We start from the raw sequence: 27,568 nt of genomic DNA, 5'->3' as shown, positions 1-27,568 counted from the left end.
ACACGCCGCTTCAGCTAATGAAATCCACTTGTCGCCTATTATGAGGCATTTAGACTGTGTGATTTTCAGGCACTGGCGCTCTGTGATTTTTTGACATTTTGCTACAAACAATAGCGTAATCAGTGACTGCAGCAGGTTTGGAGGAGAACTCAGGAGAAGTCTCTCAAGCCAGTTTGCAAATTGTGCCTCCTCTGCCCTGGCTAACTGTGCCTCCCCTGCCCTGGCTAAGTAGGGGCCGCTCACACGCAGCCCACAGACCCAGTGTCTTTTTTCAGGGTTGGTGGAGGATGTGCAGGGAAAAGTCCTGCCTCTTTGGAAAATGGAGAAGCAAGAGAAACACTGAAACCTGGGTGAGGCAAGTGAGAAAAGTTTTATTAGAAATAAAGTGGAGGTGCAACTCCTGTTAATTCAGGAGCACAGATTTTTGCAAGCCAAGATCCTAGCATTTCCTTTTGTATGCAAGAAAAAATGCTGAATCTGAAAACAGTAGCCTTAACAGAGTATATATGGATATATGAGTACAGCCCGCAAACTGCCCTTCCCCACCCTTCAGCCCAGTTAGGTTACAAAATTTAATTCCTGTGGCGACAGCAAAGTCCATCAGCAAAAAGCCTGGCTGGCTGGGTCCCCATCTGATGCAGTGCTCTGGTGTTTGGGAGACTTGGACCAGCAGGGAAGAGCCCGTACAAATATACTCTTTTTCACGTTCCTGACATAACACCAGTCTGGATCATGAAAACTGAAAGCCTTTAGAGTGCCTGATTTATGGTGGCTTTCTTCTGTCCTGTTTCACTGTTTCTCAGTGTGTTAGCAGGCTTGGGGCAGTGAATCAAGACAGGAGGCTTTTACTTTTCCATCAGCTTCCCTTGATTCCCCTCCTGTGCGTGCTGCCCACCTGCTTGGATTCACAAGGTGGAAGGGAAAGTGTAAATGTCTGTTTTCTGTTCTTCCATCATGATTTTTCCCTAAACTATCCCACCAACTCCCTGGTGACAAGTATAGTCAGTATAAATGGGGATAGCCACAGGGCTTGGTTGACTCAGGCGTGTTATGGATCTGGGCCACCAGCTGCCCCTGCCCTCCCTGTGCCAGCACTGGGAGCTGTGGAGGTGAAAGAAAATGTCCCCAAAAAGATGCATCTGTGCAGCTCTGGCTCCAGCAATGATGCTCCCAACCAGCCCAATGGAAGACAGATCAGGCAAAGGCTTCCTCTCATCATAGTTTTGGTGAAAGAGAAATCTCACACTGAAGTAAGAAGAAATCTCTCTTCAGTCATCTTTGGGCCATTAAAAATCCCAGTTCTCTTTACACAGCCAGAGAGAGTGAAATGGGGTTAAAAACCTGCCTTGCACAAATATCTCATTTCCAGGACAATTAGGGCTCTTACTGAGGGCTGCCTTCATCAGTGTCACTCTCCATCTCTCCCATACCCCGAGGTCAAGCCCAGCGCTTATCATTCACAATACATCTGACTGAAGGAGAGGCGTGCATTCAAATCACCCTCTGCAAACTATTCTCTCGGCTCAGGTTGGGCTCCCACTTGTGTTCAGCGGCTGGCTCTCGGATGCCCATCCCAGGCAGGAATACCTGGGTACAGCCGGGTGAAGCAGGGAGTCATTTGTGAGCCGTGGCGGGTCTCCCCTCCATGCCCTCGCTGCAGTCAGCCACCAGGCCTTAATGGCTACACTTTAATGCAAAGATGGCTTTGCGGAGTGGGAAAGCATTATGATAACAAATGCATCCCTGAGGGAAATACATTGCCCGTATCTTCTTTAAAAAAAAAAAAAAAAAAGAGAAAAAAGAAATCCCACCCACCTACCCCCAACAAGTCTGAAGTTTAGATGAGCCTTTCAACTTCTTGGACAAAGGCATGGAAATCAGGTACCAAAACCAAAAGAGAAATATACGCCTGTCTTTGTAGATGCAATCATCATTTATAATATTTGACTACAGAGCCAGTTTAGCAGAGGATAAATGTTACTGGCCAGTGATTACAGGAGGCAGCAGCAGAGCAGAAAGCAAAAATCCCTGGGAGGGGTACTGCAGAGACCTGAGATGAGCTAGCACCAAACTGCATCTTCTCGGAACTGTTGCTACAGGTGCTACAGTCCACAGGCAGCCACCTAAAAATGAGCTCAGGAAGATGTTGTCAGCTGAAGGTACAGCGCTGCCTGACGTGACACGGCAGCGGGCTTGCATACATCTCAGAAAAACTTGGTCCTGCCTTGGGATTTACGTTACAGGCTGACAGCAGGAGAGATCCTTGACTTCAGCCGCCCCAGCCTGGCCAGGAGCGTTGGGTCCCCACTGCCTGCCGTGCTGCCCGGTGCCTTAAGGAGGCTTTGAGCTTCACGCTCAGGACTGAGCTGCTGTTGTTCCTCTGCACCTCCCTTGAATCCCCCCTAAGCCAACACCCTTTGCTAAGACCGAAAAACATTTTCCAGACGCAAGCATGTGTACTTGTGTGGGTGGGTGGGGTGCAGGGGACTATGAAAATTTCAAGGGGAGGTATGACATCCTGGCTTTCTAAATATAGAGGACCTGAACTGCAGCTTCTCTCACACGCTAGCAGCGTGCTTTCTGTTTTGAAAGGCCCCCAAAGCAAATATTGCACTGGCTGGCAGCATGAAGAAAAAAAAAAAGAACTAGTCCTGTGAGTCAATTACAGTTTCCAGCACTCTTGTGCAGAGCTGTTTTTTAGGCAAAGCTCCAAGCGGTGCCCACGCAGAGCTGGCCAGGCTGGCAAGGCGCAGATGGCCATCACGTGAAGGTGGTGGCAGGAGGAGTGGGCTGGTGGCAGCCCCAGCGAGGGGCCAGGACACGGCACCACTTCCCCGCTGCCCACCCGCCCCTGTCCTTCCAGCAGCTGCAGGAGGGCAGAACGGCACAAAGCGCAGCACCCCCACCAGGAACGGGTGCCACCTCAGTGCCTGATGGGGTTGAGAATGTGACATTTTGGCTCCATGTAAGGCACTGTGTCTCGGTTCCCTTTTCGTTGCTGTTATTGTCGCTCCAGTATTTGCATAGCACAACATCAGAATGCCTCAGAGCCAGAGGAAAGTGGTAGCTGCTGCTTTGCCTTTTAAAAAACAAGCAGTTATCCATGCAACACCACCACTGCCTGCGTGTGTTCGGGGTGGAGGAGCAGGTACGTCACCAGAGGGTTACGGCCTTTGGAAAAGTTTCACAGAACTAAATTTAATCGAGACTGATGATCTTTAAGCTAAACTATAAAACCCAGCAGAGAGTTATACCCCAGTAATAGACCCTATTAGAGGGTCTAGCGCAGTCTATAGAAAGGATCTCCTCTCTATTAAATTCTCTAGGGCTTGAGTTCTCATTTACACAAAGGGCCCTTTTAGCTGTGTAAAATTGCCATAAAGTGGGTGTAAAAATGATTGATGCTATCTTTACAACCCCTTTACACTGGGAAAACAGTGTAAAGTGGCCAGGGTACAAATAAGAATCACACCTGGGTTTGTGAGGGCAAATTACATCGAGTCCTTCACAAATTCTGTGTGTCCATAGCAGTTTAATTCTACCCCCTCCTGTGGAATTCACCCAGAGAATAAATTTCCAGACTTTAATAAAATGTCTTTTTCTTCAACGCCTCTGTCCTTTCCAAGCCTTTTAGTCCCAGCCTTTCTCCTGGTGCAGTCCGTGTGGACTCTGACACCAGGAAAAGGCTGGGAGCTGCCTGAATATGCTGTGGGACGTGAAAAACCTTTAATTAGTGCTTTCTGAAATTACTGATCTGAGCAAAATACATGTTGTAAAACCATACCCAGGGGGAAACTGGTTCCAAAAGCTACCGTGTCCGTTTCCCCATCTCACCTGTTTTCATTTTATGCTCTTGAGATATATAAAGAGATAATACAGAAGTTAGTCTTTGCTAGATCAAAATACCCCATATTTATTCATTAAGCATTAAAATACCAACAGAATATATGATTAATATTGCCTTCTTCCAGAGCAAAGTGTTAAACTGCAATGCGCTGCTTAGTGTAGTGAGCTTGGTGGTGGTGGCTGGAAGCGGAGGGTGTGCTGGTATGGGGGTGCACAGCCTGCCAAGCAGAACAGGCTCTCTCATCCAGATCTCCCTTCTCTTCCCCCTTGCCACGCTGAAGGCATTTGCAGTGACTCCGTGATCATCACTGCCGTCTGTCATGCTCTAGAGGAGTCCCAGCAAATTTAAGCTCAGGGTGAGTAGGCAGAGGCCATGCAACGTGAGCCCAGCCCATCTAATAGGGGTGGCCTCTGGGAGCCCAGCACCTGGGAGGTGACGGGAGACTGGGAATGAAAACATGTGGGTGAGAGGGAGGTCAAAGGATTAAGGAGACAAAAGCCCGGCTCTGGTGGAAATGCTGCTCTGCCAGGGCCAGCCAGCCGTCTCCCACACCAGCTCGCTGCTGCCAGAGCTAGAGCACTGCAGACGAGCCAGCTTCTGAACAAGGACATTTAGGAAAGGGCAGGGTGGGGAGCATGTCCTGCTCTGCCAGCAGAGCCTTGCTCTTGCTTCACCAGCCATCGGGGCTCAGCGTCTGGAGAGAGCAGAAGGAAATCCCAAAGCTGAGCAGCCACTCTGGCTCCCCTCAATCCCGTTCCTGTTTCTCGTCATCTTCTTTGTGGAGAGGAGAGCTGCATTTTTGGCCAGAGGGAGAGGCAGGCACAGCAAGGGTCACATAGGTGGGAGGAAGCTGTATCCTCTTCCCTAGGCTTCCCCAGAGAGCACAGCTGGCATTGTGTGAAGGACTGGGGGAAAAATCAACACCTGAGTACAAGCGACAGGTGAGAGGCACCCCCACGTATCCATCTCGTACAGGAGGGTGGCCCTGGAACAGGTCCACCAGTGCTGCTTGCAGCTGCCCTGCTGGAGCTGGGGGGGCCGGGCTGGTTCCTGCCACCACACGGACAGCCCTGCCGATACCCACGGCCGGGTTTCCATGGCCGGCTCACCTGCACACTCCGCTGCTGTCTCCAATTGCTCTGAGCATGCCTGGGAGCCAGGCTTAGGGCTTTGGATGGGTGGCTACACATACGCAAGCAAACAGGCACCCTTCAAAGCCATGCTTACTAGTTACTGTTATTTTTAGGTGCATAAAAAAGGCCATTTGGAAGCTGGTCTCAAAAACCTTCGTTTTCTGAAGCTCCTTACTTTGCAGCTTAGCAAGGAGCACCTTGGTGATGCTACGTCTTGAGCATGTACACCAAGCAGTGCTCTAGGTGGACCACAGGAGTCTCAACTACGCTGTGATCTTCTGATGCTGGAGGTATGCTGGTCTAGCCCTGGGATGATGGGTGATCACATATGGAAGACAGGTTTTGGGTAGGATTAGAGCTACTTAGACAAGTAGCTTTTTGCCAGACTGGGTTTTTTTGACTTCCTGGTAGCTGTTTTTGCTGCAGAAACAGAAAGTTTTTGCTTCTTCGAAGCCTTATAGAAATTTTATTTGCTTCCTCCTTGCTAATGATTATGGCACGTTTTTTACTGGCATGTGACTGCTCCACCCCACCTCAGAGACACCCTTGCTCTGGCCAGGATTGGGAAATCCCTAGTCATGGCAGGGCGTGAGCACCAGCTGCCTCGCCCTTGCACAGACATGTATCATCAGGCAGTGCAAAATGCTGCATTTAGAAGTCCATGCTGTGCAAGTGGAAATGACAGTTTGAGGGACAAACCTACGTACTTGTCTTGGTATAAGGCTAATAAGATGTAAAGCACTTCCAGAGCCACACTTTCAGGGTGAAAAAGCACTGTTTGAATGACATTTGTCATTCCATACTGCTTATTAAGAAATCGTTGTTCTTTTGCCCTCATCATTATAAACGATGTCTTTGGGAGACTGGCAGTCTCTTCTTGCTTCCCTCTCTCCACCCCATTTCAGAAACATTCATTGTTGCAGGGATATATCTTTCAGGGCTGTTGGCCCAACTCCACTGCTGGTGTGTAAGGCTGATTGTCTTCGGAGAAGTTACACCAAAATGCATTTGGCCTTTTGTGCTTGGAGTATAATTGGTGGAACTGGCTAGACGCCGGGTTTGGGAGCCTGCAATTACAGCAATGTCAACATCGCTTTCAATGTGACTGGTGATTTAGGGTCCTCCACTTTAAGAGTGCAACTCAAGGTTTCTTAAATTGGTCTTTTCTCACAAAGTGCTGAGCACTCACACTTCAGAAATCTGTCTGGGGTCTCAAGCAGGGCCCACCAAATCGCCATTAGTCAGCACACTCATATTGTTTTTTCTTAGTAATTGGATTAGGTAACCTATATCATTAGTCACTCTGAAAAGCCTTATATATATTTTATACGGCAGTCATCAATACATTCACTTTGCTGTTGGTCTCAACCTGTATCAGAAGAGGTCTTAACCTCCCTTATTACTTTTCCATATGGTAAATCCCCATCAAGTTAGTGTGGATTATACCCAGAGCATCTGAGAGACAATATATTCCCTAAGCATGATCAGCATAATTATACTTAAGCTGTTTGGACCAGATCCTTGCCTGGCAGAAATCAGTATAGCTTCTCTGAAGGCAAGAACAGATACCTACCGGTGAGGGAAATGGACCCTATTTCTTAATGGCTGTAGCCCTGCACACGAGTTCCCGATGATTTTTTAAGCTCTTTTTTTGACTATGGCTATTAAAGATCCTCTTTGGTGAGCATTTGTACAGCTGCATCTTTAGGGCTTTGCAACCTCTACATAATCTCACAAGAGACCTTTTGCAAGAGTAGCCATATGAAATGCTCTTTAAATGGCTGAAAAATATATTCGTTAAAGCGGTGTAAATGTTCTTCCTTGTCAAAAACCTTATAAACACCCATCCATCCATGGTATCTATGGTGGCAGTACGCTGATATTTTCCATTCCCTGGCTACACCCCCACCCACCCCCGCCAGCCCAGACCCTATACTTTCTGTTGCTGGCAGTTGGTAGTAGTTAAAGGGTAGAACCGAACGCCCACATAGAAGACCTGGTATCTGTGTTTCCACATCACGAAGCATGCTGAAAGACACACCAGGGCTGCAATCAGATTGAGAACCATCTGCAGAAGTAAGTACAGGTTGAGCATGCCGGTGAGGCTGCCGCAGTCGGCTGCATCCTGGTAGACAAAGGTCCTGCCGAGGGGGTCTGCAGTGTCCAGTTTGCACTGGCAGGACTCAAGTATGGTATCACAGGTAAATTTGGTCATCTGCAAATAATGGTGTGCAGCAAAAGCCACGGCCAAAACACAGGCAACCAAACCCAGGGCACTCAAGAGAAAATACATTAGCTGAAAGAAAGAAAAAAAAAAAAAAAGAAAGAGAATAAAGAACCCACTCTTTTTCCAGCTACACAGAGAATGAGGAACACAGAATGAGTGCATGCACATGTACTTTGCAGGGAATGCATGCATTCAGTGTACCATCTGGATATTGTGAGCTTAAAAAATTGCAAGACAACTCTAACTCCCTTGCGATGCAAAGTCCAGCAGGTCATCTCAAGAACTAGTAATTCTACCTTGCGTATTTTATATGAGTATTGCCTTGCAATTTTGAGACTTGATGAGAGCACCAGGAAATTGGTGTCCCTGTACAGCCAGAAGTTTTATATGGAGGGAGGGAGCATCTTCTACTGTTGTACCTGCATTGGCTAGACTTACAGTCATCAGCTGAGAGAAACTATTGCATTTGCCTTGAAGCAGAGCTCAGCAGACTGAGGCTTGGGCTGACATCTTATCCCAGGCTGTGCTGAGAAGTAGGTGTTTTTGAAACTTTGCTCGTATGTTATTCCCGGCTCTTGGTTTGCATGCCCAAACAGATCTGTTTTATACTTGCAAATCAGGCAGTGAGGTGGCTGATCTCCTGCTTGTGGCCCTGCGAATGCAGCCAGCCTGCTTTGCTTCCTAGGTCCTACTGTGGAGCGGGAATGCAAATCTCCATGAGAAAGCACATGCTGTGCTCAATCTCCTTCCAAAACTTGCCCCATAAACATGGAGGAGAAGCCTTTCAAAGGCACAAAAGAGCAGTGAGCAGCTTTCATTTTTCAGTGTTATGACATGAGAAGGACAAGGGTCTGCTTGTCACCCCACTGCTCCTTACACCAGTAGCAGCTTTAAAATAGGGTGGCTTTTATCAAGGATAGCTATACAGGGTCCACCCCACAAACACATGGGAACTGGCAGCAACTCAGGGCCTTTGTCACTCCAAGTTGCACCTGAGACCTTTGGGTACCACAGCATATGGACCTCCCTTGCTTTCGATAGCTGGAACTGGCAGTAGCTGTGCTGCATACAAAATATGTGTGAATGTATATTAAAATCGTATTCTGTGTTTAGCCAAAATAGCATTTTTAGTTCTGTTCAGCACTGTAAAAACATTTATTTTTCTTGGCATCTTATCTGTCAGACACATGGCGTGGTTGGGAATCTGTTATTTTAAACAGCAGCTTCTCTCTTTCTCTCTCTCTCTCCCTTAACCTCAATACTACAAGCAAACTATCAATATAAAAGCATTTTTTATGACCTTGAAACTCCAAGTATGAATGTCTTGATAAAATTCACACTCCTGGTGTATTTGTCTTATATCTACAGTGTGAATCAATCTTTCTATTCAGTTGCCAGCCTGAAAAAAGTCTTCGGGCTTATTGCGGATCTTAAAACACTATATGCATTTTCTCCCCCGTATGACCGAATTCTTACAGCAAGATCTTAGTTTCCAAGACTTGGCTACTATTAAATTTAATGACTTCCCTTGCAGCCTTAAACCAAGGGCAGCTTCAAAATGAGGGTGGCTCTTATTAAATGCAATTACTTTACCCCCACAGCTTTCAAGGTAAAGGTCCATGGGAAAGGTGAAGTTGGAAAATGGGGACACCTCCTCATATAAAGTGCACAGAAAACGGAGTGCTACTGACTGATGGGTCTCCTCCAAACAAAAATGTGGTAATTCATGTCGATGACATTACTTGAAAAGATGGTGCAAATGTATTTGATGGGAAAAACGGAAAATGGACAAACGTTGATGACTGTTCCTCTTTGAGGGATGAAAGTTGTTCTGCAATGTAGAAGTCCTAGTGAACTGGCTGCAGGTCCCTGGATTCAGACCAGCAGAAGACAGAATCAGGCCTCCCTAATAAATGAGATATTAAGCCAAGACTGCACGATGTGCCTGATCCTCCCTTGGTATGTATTTTATTTAGCTGCCAACTTCTATCCAAAGTCAGGACAAAATAGCATTAAATCCACAACCTAAGTTACACTCCAGGTACAGTAAACAAGAATTTGCCTGTTATGTACCTAAAGGGAAGGAAATCTCAGAGTCCAGATACACAGGCAGCTCTTACAGCAAGCCTCAGAGGCGAACAGAGATGTGTGGGGACATAGGGCAATTTCCAAATAGCTTATTATTCTCACAAGATGTTTGCAGAGGAATCTCTCTGCAAGCAACAGAAAATGAACAAATTTCCAAATATCAAAGGTGAGGCAAATGCAAATACTGCTTGTGAGGGAGCACAAGACAGCAAGTGTTGAGATCCCATCTGCAGATTAATCACATGCCAGACCTGGAGGCAACTTCAACATCACAAATACAACTGCGTAGTGAGCTCTGCCCAGGAACCAGAACTTGCCACTGGAAAGCTGTTTTTTAACAGCCTCAGAGAGCTACGCACTGCAATAGCTGCTGAAGTAGAAGGAGAAAAGGGAAGCGAGGAGAGACAGCATATGATGAGGTCAGAGCCTGGCAGCTCATCCTCCTTCAGATTCCTCATATGGGGAAGAAACATTTTAGCAGTGTTTACTGGCACTAGTTTTGCTCCATGCCAAGAAGAAAACAAATAACCTAAGATGGATTGAATTCCTCGTGGAAAAGGCTTCCAACAGTTATCAGAGGTGAAACCAGAAAGGTTTGCAGACGTGGATCCAGGGGACCCCTTTTGGAGGCGGTGGTGGCTCGGGTGCAGGCCTGTGCAGGGAACAGGAACTGTGGTGTGTGCCACGGTGTGGGCTGCTGGCGCTGGCTGGGCAGGCGTAGAGGGTGTCATGCTACCGTGGGAGATGCTGTGATGAGCACCACAGTGATCTGTCAATTAATAGCCCTGGAAGTCCACAGGAGACCTCAAGATTTTCCTATGTGGTCATTTTTTTTTTGCCAAGGGAAGAGGATCTGCCCTTTTAAACTCACACGTAACAGCTGGGCATGCTGCTCTGCCATGCTGCAGGGTATGCGTCCTGCAGGTGCAGAGGTGGGGCAGGGGCAGAAATTTAGCCTGGGACCCACTGTTGTCCCCCTGAGGGGCAAAGCCACCCTCACTTTGGGTGGTGGTCTCCCTTTCTCATGGATGCACAGGGTGATGCAGATGCCTGCAATAGTCTCAGGAAAGGACTTCTACCGAAAGCAGTTCTAACATCTCCTTTTTTAACAGGATCCAGGACTCACGCAAGTATGAAATGAAAGAAGCAGCTGTCGAGAGGGAGGAAGGCAAAGAGGACTGCAAAGGTCTCCTCCCATTTCCCACCACGAGGGAGTCACTCACAGTGGTCATAGGATCTAGGATCACCTCAGGGGTTCACCAAACCCCCCGAGGCCTCTGTGTGTGTGGTCCTCCTCTCCAAGTGACTCTTGGGTTACACAAGGGATCTTGGATGGCTTACTGTGCTCTGGGAAAGCCCAGCCAGGATTTTCATGTAGGATGGTGCTCAGCAGCCACGTGCAACCTCGGTGGGCAACAGCCACCAGTGCGAGGGCAGGGCCTGGACTGGGGAGCAAGTGTCCAGGAGGACAGTCAGGGCTGTCCCAACAGATAGGGCTAAACCTGGTGCTGGATGAAGCATCAGGCGGAGCAGAGAATGACCCAAGTTGCTTGGGTTTGTCTCATGACTGTAATTTTGCATCCTCAGCCTTGTCACCAAATAGCTAATGTTCATTGTTTGATTCAGACATTTGAAGATCTGAGAAGTGATACTTGGAGATTTAGATGAGACCTGTTAGATCAAAGCTCTGGAGGAGACTCTCAGCTCCTACTTTGTTTAAAATAGGTATGTGCCCTGAAGCCAGAAGCTGTTTGTCTGGAGGAGCAGTGACAGGGGGAGGGGGGGGAGTGACAGGGGTGGGGGGTGGGGGTGGGGGACACTGTGGGATAACAGCTCACAGTGGGGATGTGGGAATGTGGGACAGAAGTGAGCAGCTTGTGAATGATGAAGGATGGAGTTTTGTGGTATGGTGCAATAGAAAACGGTGGGAAGGTGGATTTTGGGGAGGTGGGTGCTTTGTGAAGGCAACAGTACATGGGCTATTGACTGAACCAGAAGTCTTTCAATGGAGACTTTAGTTCTAACTCTGCCAGGTAATGAGGAATGACCCATTTTACATGGCCTGTGGAGCACTTTAAAAATGTTTATTTTCTTGCAGGAGTAATGGCTCATGCTCCTCACTGCCAGGGTGGGTGGTGTTGCTAAGGGTGGCAGAAACATCTGGGCTGTCCAGCCTGACATGCCATTCCCACCACGAGGGATGACTCCCTTCCTGCTTGGATGCCAAGTTCAATTTAATGCTGCAGGGCAAGCAATAAAAAGCTTGGCGTGGCAGATCCCGCCCAGCCCAGCAGCTCCCTGGGCAGCTGTAACGCTTACTTGTGGGTATAAAGGTGATGGGGCAAGAATGTGAAGCCAATCAAAGGGCAGGAACAATTGTTCTTCTGCCTTTCTTTATGTAAATACAGGAGAAGCTTGAGAGAGGCACTAAAGACACACCGGGGTCTAATATCTGAGGGAGGATGAATGCTAGGTTTCAAAAAGCTGTTCCTTGCATTTGATTTCCTTCTGCCTTTCTCAGTTAATAATCACTGTTATTTCGTGTTGCTTGCGTCGGTATTTTCCTTGGTTATTATGTGTCTGTAAAATATTAAGAGCCCTGAAAATTACAATAATAAGGAAAACCAGCCCAGAAAAATGGTGTTAAATATGCCCCATCTGGAACAAGTGTTCTCAGCCTTTCTTTTCTCGTCACTCACCAGTGTCAATGGAGCACAGTTTTGGGAACTGAGGCGGGGCATCATGCATGGTTTCTGCACTACTCTTGCAATGTTTGGAAGGGGATTTGTTTCGTGGAAGAATGCTTGTTCCCATGGTTTGCTAACACTTTCCCATGTCCACTGTTGCCTGGCCCTGACACAAGGCACCGTGCGCTGAGACACGGCTGCCAGCGCTCAGGTACAGCCTCTCTCTCCCCAGCCATGGAGGCGGGCAGGTAGAGATTTCCAGCCACAGTTTTTAATTTGCCTGTGGCCATGCTGTTTCTTATTTCATGGCGAGGAGCAAAACTGCTGGGAAGATGCTGAGATGCTTCTTAGATCACATTAAAAATTAAAACTTGATTTAAGTGGACCCATTTTATGCCACCCTACTTCTTACCCAGCCCTCTCTGAATACCTCTACTTAATCAGTAACCCTCTATCTTTCACTGAACATGTCCCAAATTATTCCAGCTTTGTCAGTCTGAATGTCTTTGATAGTCTTAAAACACGGCAAATAAAGTTGTATCATGTTCTGATTTGAAATATTTGTTATCTGAATTTCCCCTTTACAGGCTACAGTTTCTTCCTTAGCTGCCTGAAAAATATCGGAAAACCATTCTTGCATTTCAGGTGCATTTTCACTTCTTTTCATGTGGTCTTAAAAATATCCCCAGTATCAACTTTTCTTATTATATTTAACGACATGAGAAGAAAAAGAAATTTAAAAAAAGTCGAAGTACCTTTACTGTGAACTGCACACACGTCTTCTCGTCAGGTTGGTACGAAATACAAAGCATAACAAATCCCACTAAGGACACAACACAGACCTGCAAGGGAAGAGAAGTAAATTGTGTCAAAGTTAAAAAAAAAAAAACAACAAACAAACAAAACCCACAAAAATATTTTTTTTTCAAGCCAAAACACCTTTCTGCGTTAGCAGGATCATAACTCAAGGAGCAGCGTGTAAGTGAGGTTGTCTGAGTAGGGGCTACAGCCATGCATGTAAGAGCCTTGTATGTGTGAATGCACTTCTGAGGAGGGAAGAGCTTTAACCTTCACTTTACAGATACCGAGGCACAAAAAACTTATTCAGAGACTCACAAAAAACTTACCTACAAAGACACATCCCAGCGATAGCCTCTAGGAAGTGTTTCAAGTTTTTGTCCATGTAACTAACGATCAAAAAGGAGCAGAAGGCTTATGAAGTTGGGCTTGCAAGCCCAAGGAGCACCATCCTATGTACCACTGGGTGCTGACAGGGGTTTTATGTCACCAGTGCAGGCTGTAAACCATTAACCATAGCTGCCACTGGATACGAAGCAGCACAGTGTATAGCAGAGGCTTTCAACCTCTCCTAGAATGGACACCTTACCAAAGATGACATCTCCCCTGCAATCTGAGACTGTGTTTTAGCCCTGTGGCAGTAATTGCTGAAGGTTAACAGTAATGGAGAATTATTTATGCACTTTATTATTCATTTAGCTGTCTGTTATTAATTCTGAAGATTGAGATTTACTTGCAGGAGCAGATATTCACTGGTAGGCATTTTCCAACCATGTAAGGAGGGAAGATCCTGCTCTGAGGAGCAAGCCCAGTAAATACACATTCCTTTTTTAAGCAGTGTTCTCTGGGTCCCCCCATGGTGTTATGCACACCGGTCAAGTGCCTTCCTCTCCCAGGTTTTTGGAGGACCAATGAGCAGACCTAACAGGAGGACAGAGGAGCAGCAGCTCTGCACCTGGACTGCTGCTTTTCGGCAGCTTTCCCCCTGCCTGGACAAGAGAAGCCATGTCCCCAGGTGCCCAGTGAGGGCTCCCTGTGCCACCGTGGGGCCGCTGGGTCTGGGTCAGGGCACCCAGGGAGTCTGGACTGCACCCACAGAAGAAGAGGGCATTGCCAGCGGCTGAAGCTACGCTTGGAAGAATCCATGCATGATTTGGGTTGCCCTGAAAAAACAGGTGAGTGGATGGGATGCATGTGTTTGTAAATGGCACTTCATATCACACCTTTAAAAAAGGTCCAGGTGTGGTAAGCCTTAATGTAGACCTTAGCTGAGATCAGCCAGTGTGCTTTCAAAGGTCTTGTCTTCTTCACACAGGACCAGCAGCAAGTCTTGGCCTCCTTGCTAGGAGCATCTCGATTATAAACAATAGCTGTTAAATTCTCAGTAACTACTGCTAGAATCAGTATTTCCCCCCCGCCCCCCCCCCCCCCCCCCCCCTTCGTTTTACTTGGGAGGGTTGAAGACTTCTCATTAATTTGGGGCTTCCTGCTTTCCCAAAGCAGCAGGATTTGCCCTCTGGGGCGGGACCCAGGTGCCAGTTGCCTTTGATTAGGGCTGGGACTGTGCTGCAGAGATGCCTGCAGGAGTGCAGGGCTCCTTCACCGTCCAGTCCTCGCCTGCTTGCTGCATGCTCTGGCTGTGCTCAGTGCTGTTCACATCCCGATTTCCAGCTCTCTAGGGGAGTGCTTGGCCTGCAGTGAAAATTGCCTAGCTGCCCTTTTAGACAGCACTGGTTCAACACTCTTCTTCTGTGATCTGATGCATAAAATACCAAACTTTTCTTTGTATCTGCAGTATTGGTGTAAGGCACTAGACAGCCACCCTGTAAAGGAAGAATGCTGCTCCACACACGGATAGTCATGCCCATCAACAAACTGTGTGATTAATAACACTTTTTCCCATGAAGTTTTATTTCATGTCATTTCAGTAGGACATGAATAGGAAGTATTGCCTGAGAACATTTCTAAAGAAAGCGTCAGTATTATTTACTCCTTTCCATGTCATGTGTATTTATATTCTGGTCCTATGACTTACACATGGCCTCCAATTTATTTGTTTTCTTCTTTTTATTGTTGACAGCCATAGCTGACAGGGTTGTCGGGGGAAAAAACAACCTTTCTTGTCAAAGGTCCTTCAGTGCTGGGGGTTTTTTTGCCCTATAGAGCTTCTGTGTGACTCAACCATGTTTTATTTCTCAGGATTAATCGCCTGTGTCCTTGGTCCCTTGCACTGTATATTAATCTTTTAATTCAATTAACATGCCCATAAAACCTAAATCTTAAGGAGATCATATCTCTAGTAATATCCAAATGATAAATACCCCCAGTAGCAGCAGTGGCTGAAGGAAAGAACCTGCAGCGAGAACAAAAAAGAAAAAAAAACAACCCCCCCAAAAAAGTCTTAAATACACTTATTTAACATTACATCCCCAAATTCATGTAAAATCAAAGGGCTGCTCATGTCAAAGCTAGACCTAAGTATTCTCAGGATCTGGTGCTGATGGATCTTGTTATGAGCAATAAATCAAATTTGCTTTGCTTCAGCTACACTAGCAGGCATTTACACTTGCGTGAACTGAGGGCTACGTTTGCCTCCAGGTTACTCCCATGAGATATCATGGGACTGTGCCTGGTCTCCCATTCCCATTCCCGTTTCCCCACAGACAGCTGACAGAGCTGCATTCATTTCCTAGGGCAGAGTCAGATACCAACGGTGGAATTTACTCTTTACCATCAAGTGCCTCGTACAACTTCTGCAAAAACCCTGCTGGCTTTCAATGTGGCAGGATCAGACCTCCCTCTTCAGAAAGCTTCCCATACAAAAGACTGTCGTTTAAAAGGATTTCCATTCCTGCACGCACTTTCTAAAGTTCCTCTGGGATTTAAATAATATACTCAGGGATACTTGAAGAGGCACATTTGTAGAGAGGTATTTATAAAAGATTACACTGGGTCAGGATTCCGGCAAGTCTTGGCAAGGATATTTGAGAAGGCTTAAGTATTTCTTTTGTAACAACACACCAACCTTTTTTTTTAAACTAGAGATGTGTATTTTTGTAAGTGATGGTAAAAATAATACTGCTGAGAATTATGACCCATATATTTTTTACATTTCGGTTCTTTAAAGGTAAATTCACTCATTGGAGCAAACCAAAGTGTAGAAAACAGCTTTATGCTCCTATTTTATACATTATTAATAGATCCATTTTGAATTATACCTGTGAAGTGTAATAGAATAACTATAAAAATCCTCTGGTAAATATTTGTTAGGACCCGCTAAGTGACTAAGACAGCTGCAGGCACGTTACAGATGCTGTTGATGCTGATTGCTAAGTAGCATTAGGTAATCCTGCGTCCTAGTTCTTCAGTAGCCACTGCAATATCCCAGCGTGAAGCATACGTTTCCAATGCCTTATTGACTAAGTACACAACATAAAATGCAATTGAACTTGCTTTAGCACTTGCTTGCCACCAATCGGTATGCATTTATTATACAAATAAAATAGATTCCCTAAGAGCTGCAGAATAGCGGTTAATTAGATCAGCTCTTGCAACTGTTATCTGGAAATCTAGAAGTATGCATTTCTACGTTGAGGAAATTTCAACCCAAGTTTATTTCAAGATCCTATTTCAAAGTTTTACAGATGGACTAACACACACTTTGCGGAATAGCTAGTGACGTGAAAGGTTACCCAAGGAAAGAATTTAAATTTAGAAAAGTGCTGTCTAGAAAAAGACTAGAATGTGATACAAAAGTATTTAGGAAGGGTACAGATTTAATTTTAGTTACAGCATACCCTGTGGAATCCCCCAGTTCACAACCCAGGGAAAACAGCTGTTTACTAGAGCTGGCTGAAAAACTTTCAAGTTTATCCTGTGGAAAAGTTTTGATATTATTTCTTTTTTGTGGGAAGCTGCAGGCCTTCCTTCTATCGGGCAGGAACATCTCAGAGCTGAAAAGTAACTTAAGAATTACTGGGGTTTTAAACCACAATCAAAACAAAAGTAGGCATTTTCGGGGTTGTCCCCACCCTAAAGAGAGCTAGAGCCTGTTGTCATGAGATCTGAATTCAGTTCCTACAGATTTCGTCAGGAAGGGAACCTGATCCCAACTGCATTTGGGAGTGGGTCCCAGCTGATTTTCCTGGGAGGATCCCTGCACCCACAGAGATCCAGCATGCAGTCCTTGGCCCTTCAGAATTTTGGCAAACCAACACTCTCTGTACGCACACACAGGTTAGCACAACTGGGTGTTTCTCACAGGCTGAAGCCTCACACACTGCTGCAAAACAGATGCTTCAACGGTAAGACTGACACCGTACCACAGTGCACATTCAGCACTTGCAAGGATCATGCCTTTACATATTTCCATCATCTCAAAACCAGAAATTGAGCAGTAAAGAAGATTGATCTCCAGCTTTATGTACCCAAAATCTCTCACTATCAGCTTTACTTGAGCCAATGTTGTTGTGCTGAAGAGCTCCAGCTGTCACTGAAGCATGGTGGGCTGACACCCTGCCCAGCACAGCACCGGCATCCTCCTGCACCAGCCAACTCTGTCCTTTCCACTAAACTTACTACACTTCTTAAAAGAGTCACAGGTGAGAAAAACAGGCTGATTATCTCTGACAGGAACAAACAGAGGTGGCAATGCAGAAGGGCATTTGGACAAAGCCCACAGACATCGCCACCCAGCAAGGACCACGAGGGTCAGGGCAAAGGAGCTGCTTTCCCCATCCTTACCTCCCTGCAGTGCAACCATGTCTGGTCCTGCACGAGCTAAGCACAAGGCATATAAGTGGCACAAGGACACCATATGGCAGTGATGAAGATGGTTATGTAATGTACGTAATTGGGGGAAATACGATCACATAGGGCATAAATTTTTGCTGTGGTTTGCGTTCATTATCTTTGCACACTGACATATTAATGTGGTTTGATTTCTTTCAACAGATTTCAAAACCACAGATTGCTCTAATATGTCTGCATCTCTCCCTTGTATACTTTTGAAACTGTTTTTTCTTTTGTTATTGCTACGGTTTTAGCCCCAGTGTTGCTACAGAATAGGTGATTTTCTCCAGGAAAGTGCTTCGTACCCAGAATACCTTGGAAACCCTGGCACGTAAGGCTGGTAAAACAGGAGAGCTGGAAACATTCACCAAGAAATGAAGGAAGGAGTCAAAAATCTGGTTCAAAGTAGCATCTTGGATCTTCTCCTCAGAACAAAGCAAATGCTGCAAACATTTGCAAAGATACAGTATAGATCCTCTGCTCTTTATGTGCAGGCTTGTTAGCAAGAACTTCCTGCAACAACCTTTAGGGGCAGAAAGCAAACCTGTTGGAAGACGGTACCTCTCAAATACTCTCAGTGCAATGCCACACAGCATTGCTAAAACCCACAGTTGAACTCTTCCTTCTTGGTAAGAATGTAAACTTTCAGACTTCTGGGGGAAAACTACTATTAACAGAATTAGGAAGAGATTTCCATTATGGAAAAGTTATAGTTGTGCACTTCAAGACACTATGGATGTTTCTGTTCGTAGGGACAAGAGTAAAGAAATTCTCTCTTCTAGTTAATTCTGAGGTCTCTGCCTTGCCCTGGGAGGCAATACTTGGCTTGACAGCTCACCCACCTTGTCAGAAAGGTTTAGCTGCCTTCCATGCCTTCAGAGAAGCCATGTTATCCACCAAATTTAACACTCCCACTGGACGCAGACTTTAATGCAAGAAAGAGCATGTTCCTGTTGGCTTTGCCATTAGGAACTAGGATCACCTCTGATCCTCTGATGCCAGACATCTGTACAGGCTGTTGCAGCCAGCAACGCTGATGTTCATTCGCTTTATGAGGTTTGAGAAAACTACAATGAAAATGGGTGCTACAGGCAACTTTCTCTTCTAGCTTTCATCACCCTCAGGTCAGCCTGGCTCTCACTACCACATGTGAAAGAAGCCAATCTGTCACACAGAGGTATTATGTCATAATGTTTTTTTCTCCTTATAGATTTTTTGTTAGATTTAGGGACAGTCTAGTTGCATATAAATTACTTCCAGAAATAATAGCTGTAATAATAATGATAAACATGTATATTGTGGTTGCAGGCAAAGGACAACATCGTCTAGGAAATCATTCTCTTAACAGCCATAAACCCCATAATATCTGACCATCCCTGTCCCACCTACAAAATAAGTGATGTCTTTACTATGGGTCCCTTCAAGCCGTGCAATAACACACTGTGACAGATGCTCAACTTTCTTCTAAATTCTGTGAAGTCATCAACCCCCTGCAAGAACATTCATAATCCAATTAAATCATATTTTTCTGTAACGATCTTTGCTGTTTAGGTCAGTTGCTCAGCAGTGAAATTGGTCACTTGTGCTATGGTAAGATTAAATTCCCACAGCAACAAAGCACTGCAAAGACTGCCATCACTTACAAAGCCAGGAGCTGCAGCTGCAGTCCATTACTGCTGTTAAGTCAGAAATACAGTGCTGGGTGATCAAACAGCTGAGGGTACCAAAAAACAAAAAAAAAATCTAAAAGTTCCCAGAGCCAGCAGTGATTTGCAACATGAGAAGTGCAGGATGGTACTGAGAGTACTGTATGAACATGACTCATGGTTTGAAATGTGTCTGTGACTGTGAAGCTATGGAAATCCATCATCTCTATAGTCATAAGGGTACCTAGGCTGAGGAAACCTGTTTGAACAATCTCCCTCTCCAAATCTTATCTAGGCTTTCTGCACAAACGTAATCCAGCCGGGAACTCTGATGTCCTCCCTCTTTCCCCTTGAGGCTGTAGCTAGACCAGCGAGTTAAACCACAGAGGTGTCCAGGCTGAGATCAGCACTTGACCACGCATCACACAGACCTCTGGTGTGCAGACACCTTCTCAAACTGTTCTTTCAGAACATTTCAACATTTTTTCCCATCAAAAGTTTTCCACTTTATCCCTGTTCAAAATAAAAGTATGGATTTCAGTTAATGAGGCATCAGTGCACAGTTACCCTTAGGAAATGGTAAGTTTTAATGGCAGAGGGCTCTGAAGAATACAGCTCTGGTTCTACATACGTATATGCCTATAAACAAGCACTGGAAACCTTGCCATAGCATATTTAATGCAGTGTGCCTCGTTGCATACCGTCCACAGTTTCACATACTTCAATTAAATACCTAAACTTGGGGGCTCTTCTTGAAGGCAGTCCTCCCTCAAGCCTTTTGATGTTTGCCCATGGCTAATTGAAGCTAGCTTGTATAAAAAATGGATGCCTGCATGGCTATAATTTCCATTAACTGCTTTGATGGCACCAGTTTTTAAGTGTCACCTTTTATTAAAAATTGAAATCGGTTTCCCTTATAACAAGTAAAAGTTAAAAACCCAGCAAGGCTGTATAGGAGGTAAAGCCTGACTGAAAGCCACCTCCACAATTGCTGCAGGAAAAGGTGTCAAAAGCAACAACAAAAAAAAAAGACCAGCAAGGGGCCAGGGCTAACAAGAAAATGTCTCCTTTCAGGCTTTAAAAGAGAACATATTTCAGAGTTTTTTAAATAGTCAATCATTCCCCATATCAATATGGAAGGGGTTCAGTTGCCTCTTGCTCTAGCTGGGGAAGCTTCCCAATTATTGACCCTCTCTAGGAAGATAAAAAGGTTGCCTCATGCGTAAAGTGGTTGTCTGATGTTTGGCAGGGCCACCAACGTGCAGCCAGAGTGTTTGGCCTCATGGAAAAATGGTATATCCAGCAGGTGGGAGGATCTGGAAAGCGAAATGCAAGGAGGCTGACGGGGGTTTACCCATACAGGTTTGCTTCATTTTATCATGTGATAGACCCTCTGCAAAAGGCTTTTAGGTGCAAACATCCACAGAGCCTCATCTGTGGGGAAACTGTCAGACACAACGTGGCCCTTGAACAGCTTTGTTACACTGAGCCAGGGAAACCATCTACATTACAGGAACAGCTGAGGTACAGCAAATCCCTTCTGGTCCAGACAGCACAGGTCTAACCAACCCCAGCTAATCATCAGGACACATTTAGCCTCAGTTTCTAATTTGTATCGTTTTATAGCATGGTACCATCCTTTTTTCCCCAGATGTCTGTATATGATGCTTCATCCTTTCAGCATCCATCTCACAATGTTCTCAAAGCTTCCCTTAAGAGTTTGTCCTGGTTTCAGTTAAACCATGACACAGTTATACACATTGCTATTGTACCCGTTTTCAGGATGAAAAACACATCCCCTGGCCTCTCCCTGTTGCCACCTTCTACCATTTCAAAAGTTCAGCTTAAGTTCAGGGGTCTTGCCGCTTCCCTGGGTACTGGGGATGCTGGAGTGACTTCGCCAAGAGCTGCACAAGCCAAACGGGGTGCTGGGTGCAGGGCGCTTGTCACACTGCCTTCCTGCCCTTCCAGCCCCAAAGCGACGCAAACCCTGACAACCTAAAGAGGCAGATGCTGGGTCAGCACTGCCTGTGACAGGCACCACTATTGATTTTGGCACTCAGGTTAACCAGCCCACAAGCACATGCTGAGTCAGTGGCAGGACCTGCCATCTGAGTCAGGCTGTCATGCAGAAGTACATCAATTAAACAAACACCTCAATTATCAGCATCTGATAGGGATACGCAGCGTTGGGAGACAGTCCTGGCTGTTTGCTACCTGCGTTGTACTAAGCATCGAAAGATCTTTGAAGCATGAAAGCTGGCCACACTGCTGCGCCAGCCCAGGCTGTCTTGCACCGTTCCCTGATGCTGTCATGCAACGCGCTCTCTCTCGCCCATTGTCTCCTGCAAACTGTCCCTCACAGCTGGCTTTTCCAGCCATTGTGGGATTTGTCTCATCTGTCCTTGCCTGTGAGACACTCCAATAAAAGAATTAATTTCCTTTGGTGAAGTTTTTGGTTTATTTTTTTTAAGAGTTCTTTAAAAAAAGGTATGAAAAATTAAATAGACATAAACTTTTCTGACTTCAGGTAAATGAAGAATAATTAAACTGCTTTTTCAGTTAAAAGTCTGCCTGCTTTTTTGCACCACAAAACCCCACATCAGCCTCACTCCACCACGGCAGAGAAACCAATGCTTGAACACAGATGCTAAAAAGCAACGAACCATAGCTACCCCTTGGGTAAAGCTCAGGGACCCTCTGATCTGGGAAAACCCCCGGGGAGATGTGGCTCTGAAGCGCCTGAGCAAGGAGAAGTGTCAGCGCTCCTGACCTGGGAGCCTGGCCCACGGCAGATCTTTTGAGACACTTTTTGCAATAAAATAAAGGACAGCTGGAGCCATGATTGCTGCCTCGAGCTGCTTGAGAAACAGATTTTTTTAAAATGTTTTTTAAAATCCCAATTTTATGTACATCCATACATATATATGGATTTTAAATAACTTTCTGACAGAAATAATAAACACCCTGGATAATAATTTCTGATGAGCATTTCTGTAACTTTCTTAACTGCCTGAGTCTGCAAAAAAGGGAGCTTGCCTGTGAAAACTCTGATACTCTCTACTTTTGATCACAGTGGAAATAATCTAAGAGCGGATTTTTCAAGGAGAAATACATCGTTTCTTCTTCTGGGTGTCAAAAGGCCATGAGCTAATGAAAAAGAATGAAAAGGATACCATTAATATCTACTGTTTCTGCAACACTTTTCATCCAATGATCTCAAAGCAAGGGGTGACAGATAGCCATTATTAACCCCACTTTACAGGGGAAATAACAAAGTCTTAGCAAGGTTAAGTAACTCGCCCAAAGGCTACACAGCAGGTCAGAGGCAAAGCACAGAAAAAAAAGAAAGCCCTGCACTCCTGGGTGGATTTGTGAAGTTTGTCCAGGCTCAGGAAGGTGCCAGGGTGGTCCAGCCAGCAGTTTCAGGTGCTTGGGACAGGTCTCACAGAGGAGACAGGCAGCTGCTTCAGACCTGGACAACTTTTCTGTAAAGGGATACATTTATATGTATTATTTTAGAATAATAAATAGTAGGTGAAACAAATGCCATCCTCACTGTGTTTAATTGCATTTATTTGCCTGTCCCTAGCAATGTGGCAGAGGCATTTTACAGGGACTAGTTTGCTGAACCTGAAGCAGAAGTGGTAAATCATGCAGATTCTGTGGTTTCTGTCCATAAACCTTTCCTTTGGTTTCTGACTAATGCCCACAGATTTCAGAAGAAATGCGTTTCAGACTAGCAGGTTTTAAGTGGTTTTCATGGGGTGAAACACTTCTGATACAATGCAAGCTGTATCATTTCCTTCTGCAGGAGCTGCGGGAGGGAAGGGACGGTGCCAGGCAGCCCTTGCAGGGAACCCATTCAGTGCTGGGCACCTCCTCCACTCCTTGTCAGCAGATCACTGGCCACGTTTATTCCACAAGATGGTGAACTTAGTCCCTGGCCTGTTCTATCCTCACAAACCTAGGTGGTCAAGTTTTGAACCAGTTTAATTCGGCCTGCCTTGCATGGTTTTCCTCGGTAGCATTTTATTCTAGCTTCCTCTCTAAATAAGTTCCTTTTCATTCATGGTAATGTGCTAAAGCACTTGATTTTCGGCAAGGAATAGTGTCACCATTTTGCCACTAATAAAGAAGAAAAAAAAATAATCTTTCAATCAATCAGGGCCTATTTAACACATTAGCAATTTTCCTTCATTTTCCTGTCATCCTGCATTAACAGCCGTGGGGTCAAATCCAGCCCTGGTGTAATTCCAAAGGAGTAACACTAGGAATGAGCTTCACCCATTATCTCTAATGTTGCTAAAAAGGTCTCGATAATAGATTTTTTAAGTTCTGGATTCTGAATACTAATCAAGTCCTTTAAAGAGAGCACTTGAGTGGGATGCTACTAAAACAAATATGTTTTGGTATTTTACACCACATCTTTCTGTTCTGTTGCTCATTTTTGTGCAAATTAATGAGTTTTGGGAAGTCATTTCCTGCCGTGAGGTTTGTTCTCAAGCAGCACGTGGGTCATCTATCCCCTGCCTACACGCCCTACATGCAACCGCCCATAGCAGCCCCAGAGCCAGCCATAGGACATCCAGTCCACACACAGGAAGATGTCCTAGCCAAGAGTCCTCCTTCATGGACCAGTTTCACCTCAGCTCTCCAGAGGCCAGTCCTCAGCACGCTCCCTGCCACAGCTCGCCAGCAGCACCCTGTGACCCGCACACCCAGAAACTCCAGCTCCGCAGCTACCAGCCATCTCTGTCCAATGTCCCACTGGGCACCAAGTACCTCCACGGAGGCATCACAGCACAGGAACAGAGTAAATGCAGCATCGTCTGTACCGCCTGCATTTTGCCCCATGGTGCATCAGCCATGGCCAATGCTCCACATGCACTCTCTTGCTGGGAGGCTCCGGGGCTGCACCACCACCTCAGCCTCTCCTTTCTAGCACCGGTTTCCCTTTTACCACCTTCTCTGCTGACACCAGATCTCTCTTTCCCTTCTGCTTTGGGTTGAGGGTGCAGGAGAGGAGCGTGGTACCCCAGGAGCCTGCCTGGCCACTTGCCCCCAGTGCATGGTCCGGCCATCACTCTGAGGGCAAAACAGGGGATCACCAAAAGCCATTTTGAGCCAGGGAGGAATCAAACTGCATTTGAATGTGCTGGTGGCTCAACATCCCACCAGAGTTCCCAAGGTGAGAGTCACTGTCTGACTCAGACTGTAGGTACAGTAACCCCTCCCCAGGGGTTCCTACCTGCAGCCCGCAGGGTGCTCCGGCCGTGCCGATAGCTGGGGCACCCTGTAACATGAAGCAAAATGAAGCCCTGACCCCCCCAGCCAGCACAGTCCCCGGAGCTGTGCTCCCCCCGGGTTTATCCTGGCTGGATGGTGAGTGCGGAAGGTGACCACCATGGCGAGAGCTGAGTTTTGCTTTGAGTTGGGGATTAGCTCAGGAACTCACATGGTGAGTTTTGCCTGATTTTCAGGGGGGAACTCTGCAAGCAACTGAACTTTGCCTCATGTGGGCATCTAAATGTCACTACTGCTGGCAGCTGCTGCTGAAAACAAGAGCCATTGGAGCTCTGTTTTCAGAAAGTAGTGACTCTGGTGGAGTTCCAGGCCTCCCTGAAGGAGATCAGGCATATGTGGTTGTCTTGGATGCTGTTTGGACACTGATGACATTCACATGGGCCAGGGGCTGCTGCCATGGTTTTTCTCATATCCCTGTCTGTGTGCTAGTTTAGTCCAGCTCACTCCTTCCCCAGCTTTTTCCAGCAAAAAAGCTGTTTCAAACCTGGGATACTACCAGTGCTATCTGGAAAAGACATACTCTGACATCCCCAAAATAAACAAAAGGAGCGAAAATGTCACATGCCACTATTTTATCATCTGTACTCCCCCCTGGCTAGCTTGTAACAGTCAAAAACCCAGGAGGAAGTTCTCCTCCTAGGCAAGGGCAGGCTCTTGCCCTGCAAAACATCACTGAACTGTTAGATACCTCTTCGGTTAGAAGAGAAACAAGAAGGGTGAAATGACTCTTCCTTTGGGAGCTCAGGCTCTTCTCCTTCCACTCTTTGGAGGGTCGCCCAGCAGGATTAATACAGCAAACCCCAAACAGTTCAGGTGTTCAGATAACCCTCCGATAGCAAGGAATTACATTTATGGGAAATGCTCCTATAGCTATTTAGCACATCAAGAAATCTTTTCTCTAAGAACCTAAACACAAATTTATTTTCTGGGAGTTCTTACTGTCTAACAACACCCAAAACAGTGTTAACACATCAGTATATATTTTCCTGAAGCCTGCTGCCTAGGGACAAAAACTACAGAGCAAATTACATCCATGTCACATCCCAGGCTCATAACCACCAACCCTGTCTCTCCACAGGCAAACTGCATGTCCCCGAGCACACAGGATGAGCAGAGTCACACCGTGCATGACACCAAGACTCGGCAACTCCTCCCCACCTCTGCAGGGGCAGCCAGTGCTGAGGACCAGCCTGGGCTTTCCCACCACCAATGCCTCCTATTTCTGCCCAGCAGGACCCTGCCCTTTACTCTGTCCCCGACAGCCCATGTGGCAAGGCTGGCGTGTCACTCGAAACTGCGCATGACTTGGCGGTGCTGCCGGCGGGCCCTGGGACAGCAGAGTCCCTTTCCCTGCCCTGTTACTCACCCACCAGTGCCGTCCCCCTCCCCACAGCCCCACGCGGTCTCTCCCTCCGCTGGGGGAGAAGTTGGGGAGCAGCGGGCAGGAAGGGGGTTAAATTGCAGCAGTTCTTCAACACAGCACAGCAAGGAAACTCGAAAGACAGCCATTGCTCTCCTTTCGCTATCACCGACGCGCTCAGCTAAAAGTTGCGAGTTACAGAGTTATGCTCTCAGTTCTAAAACCTAATTGTTATGGTTTGATGGGGAAAGAGGGAAGGCAGCGTAAGTAACCAACATATTTTCTTTCAGCATCACCAGGCAGGAGTTCACTGCAAAGCACAAGCTAATATATACATCTAGTGAACAGCAGCCCTGTATTTTATTTAAGGTCTGTTGGTATTGCAGGGAAGAATACGAAAGGTTGTGTTATTCTGCAGGAGCAGTTTCCTCAGGAAAGTATACCCAGACATTTAATCCCAGGAATATTTATAGTTAGCATAACTCAAATGGTGTTGTGCATGCAGTTGGTTAGTCTAAAGTGGAGCATCATGCAGCTTGCATTAATGTTGGCAAAGGCACTTTATGGAGAAACAGACTTTATGCTTACAATTATCCCAGCCCAATATGGAGTGTCTCTGACTAGCAGAGAAGAACTGATGCCTGCCATAAGGAAGCCCAGCACTGTTACAGAGATGCCTAATGCCAGCTGCAACAAAGCAAACAGCAGCGGGAAACGGCAGCCACAACAAGTGTGGGATTCCTCCTCCTGGCCAGCTTTGGGATCCCCCTTGGTCTTCTTCTGCTTCTTCTTCTTCATCGCGGACTCCTGCGTCTTGCTCAAGTCGGTGCTTTTCTCCCCTTCGGGTGCCTTCCCTATCTGGCTCTGGTTTTTCAGGGACGTGCTGTGCTGGGCTTTCTTCTCCTCCTCCTTTCCCATGCTGATGAACTTTAGGTTTTCACGTGCTTGTCTGTGTGCGCACGCTGATGGGGGTGTGAGTTTTTTTGCCCCCCAAAGCTTCGCTTTGTGCTGGCTGAGTTGTTCCTGGTATTTGAATCAAGGAGGCTGAACAAATATGGAAAACATTTGGAGCAGATTGTCAGAGCTTCAAAATGCCACATATAGCCCAGAGAAGAGGGGGATTCAAGGGGGGTAGTGAACTGCCAACGGGCAGGCGCCAGCTCTGCACGGGGGCTGGCTGTGCACACACGGCTGAGCATGCGTGCTGCCACAGCTACATAGGTGTGAGGACACACGTGTGTGCATGTTTGTGGAGGAGCTGGACAGGCAAATAGCATGCAGAAAGTCTCCCTTGCCAGCTGATGAACAGGACGGAAATCTGCCTCGCCAGGGAGCCGGGAGCAATCAAGTGCCTCTGTCTGTGCGCGCACCGAAGCAGGCAGGTAGGAGCTCATCACGCCAGGCTCCCCTTGGGATTACTGGCACGCAGAGCGTAACTCGGTGAACCCACGCAGCACCAGGCACACAATGCACACATTTCATACACCAGCTGAATCAGATTAAATAGGTGCATTTCAGTGGGAGGGAGTTGACTACATGTGTGGAAAGTATGAAATCAACACAAATAAAAATTCAAATTAATATTCTGGAGAGCCAAAAGGAATCCTGTCTCTTCCCAAAAGTTGCAAAAGCACAGCTAGGCGTGTTTTATGATAAGGCAGACAGGGACCAGCAATGAGGACTG

The 27,568-nt window shown here is 46.3% G+C and overlaps 1 protein-coding gene across 1 annotated transcript; it reads right to left on the bottom strand.

Moving 5' to 3' along the window:
* Positions 1 to 351: 351 nt before the first annotated feature.
* On the bottom strand, positions 352 to 26,931 carry SSPN (sarcospan). Its single transcript, XM_056341607.1, has 3 exons — positions 26,473 to 26,931; positions 12,738 to 12,824; positions 352 to 7,276 (listed from the first exon to the last, which is right to left on the bottom strand). Exons 1-3 carry the CDS (start codon positions 26,800 to 26,802, stop codon positions 6,911 to 6,913), a joined length of 783 nt encoding a protein of 260 aa, XP_056197582.1. The 5' UTR covers positions 26,803 to 26,931; the 3' UTR covers positions 352 to 6,910.
* Positions 26,932 to 27,568: the final 637 nt, after the last annotated feature.

Source organism: Falco biarmicus, chromosome 5, assembly GCF_023638135.1.
Source record: "Falco biarmicus isolate bFalBia1 chromosome 5, bFalBia1.pri, whole genome shotgun sequence".
In the NCBI taxonomy this organism is placed as follows: domain Eukaryota; kingdom Metazoa; phylum Chordata; class Aves; order Falconiformes; family Falconidae; genus Falco; species Falco biarmicus.
Note: the sequence above shows the minus strand (reverse complement) of the source record. Positions and strands in the feature narration are given on the sequence as shown.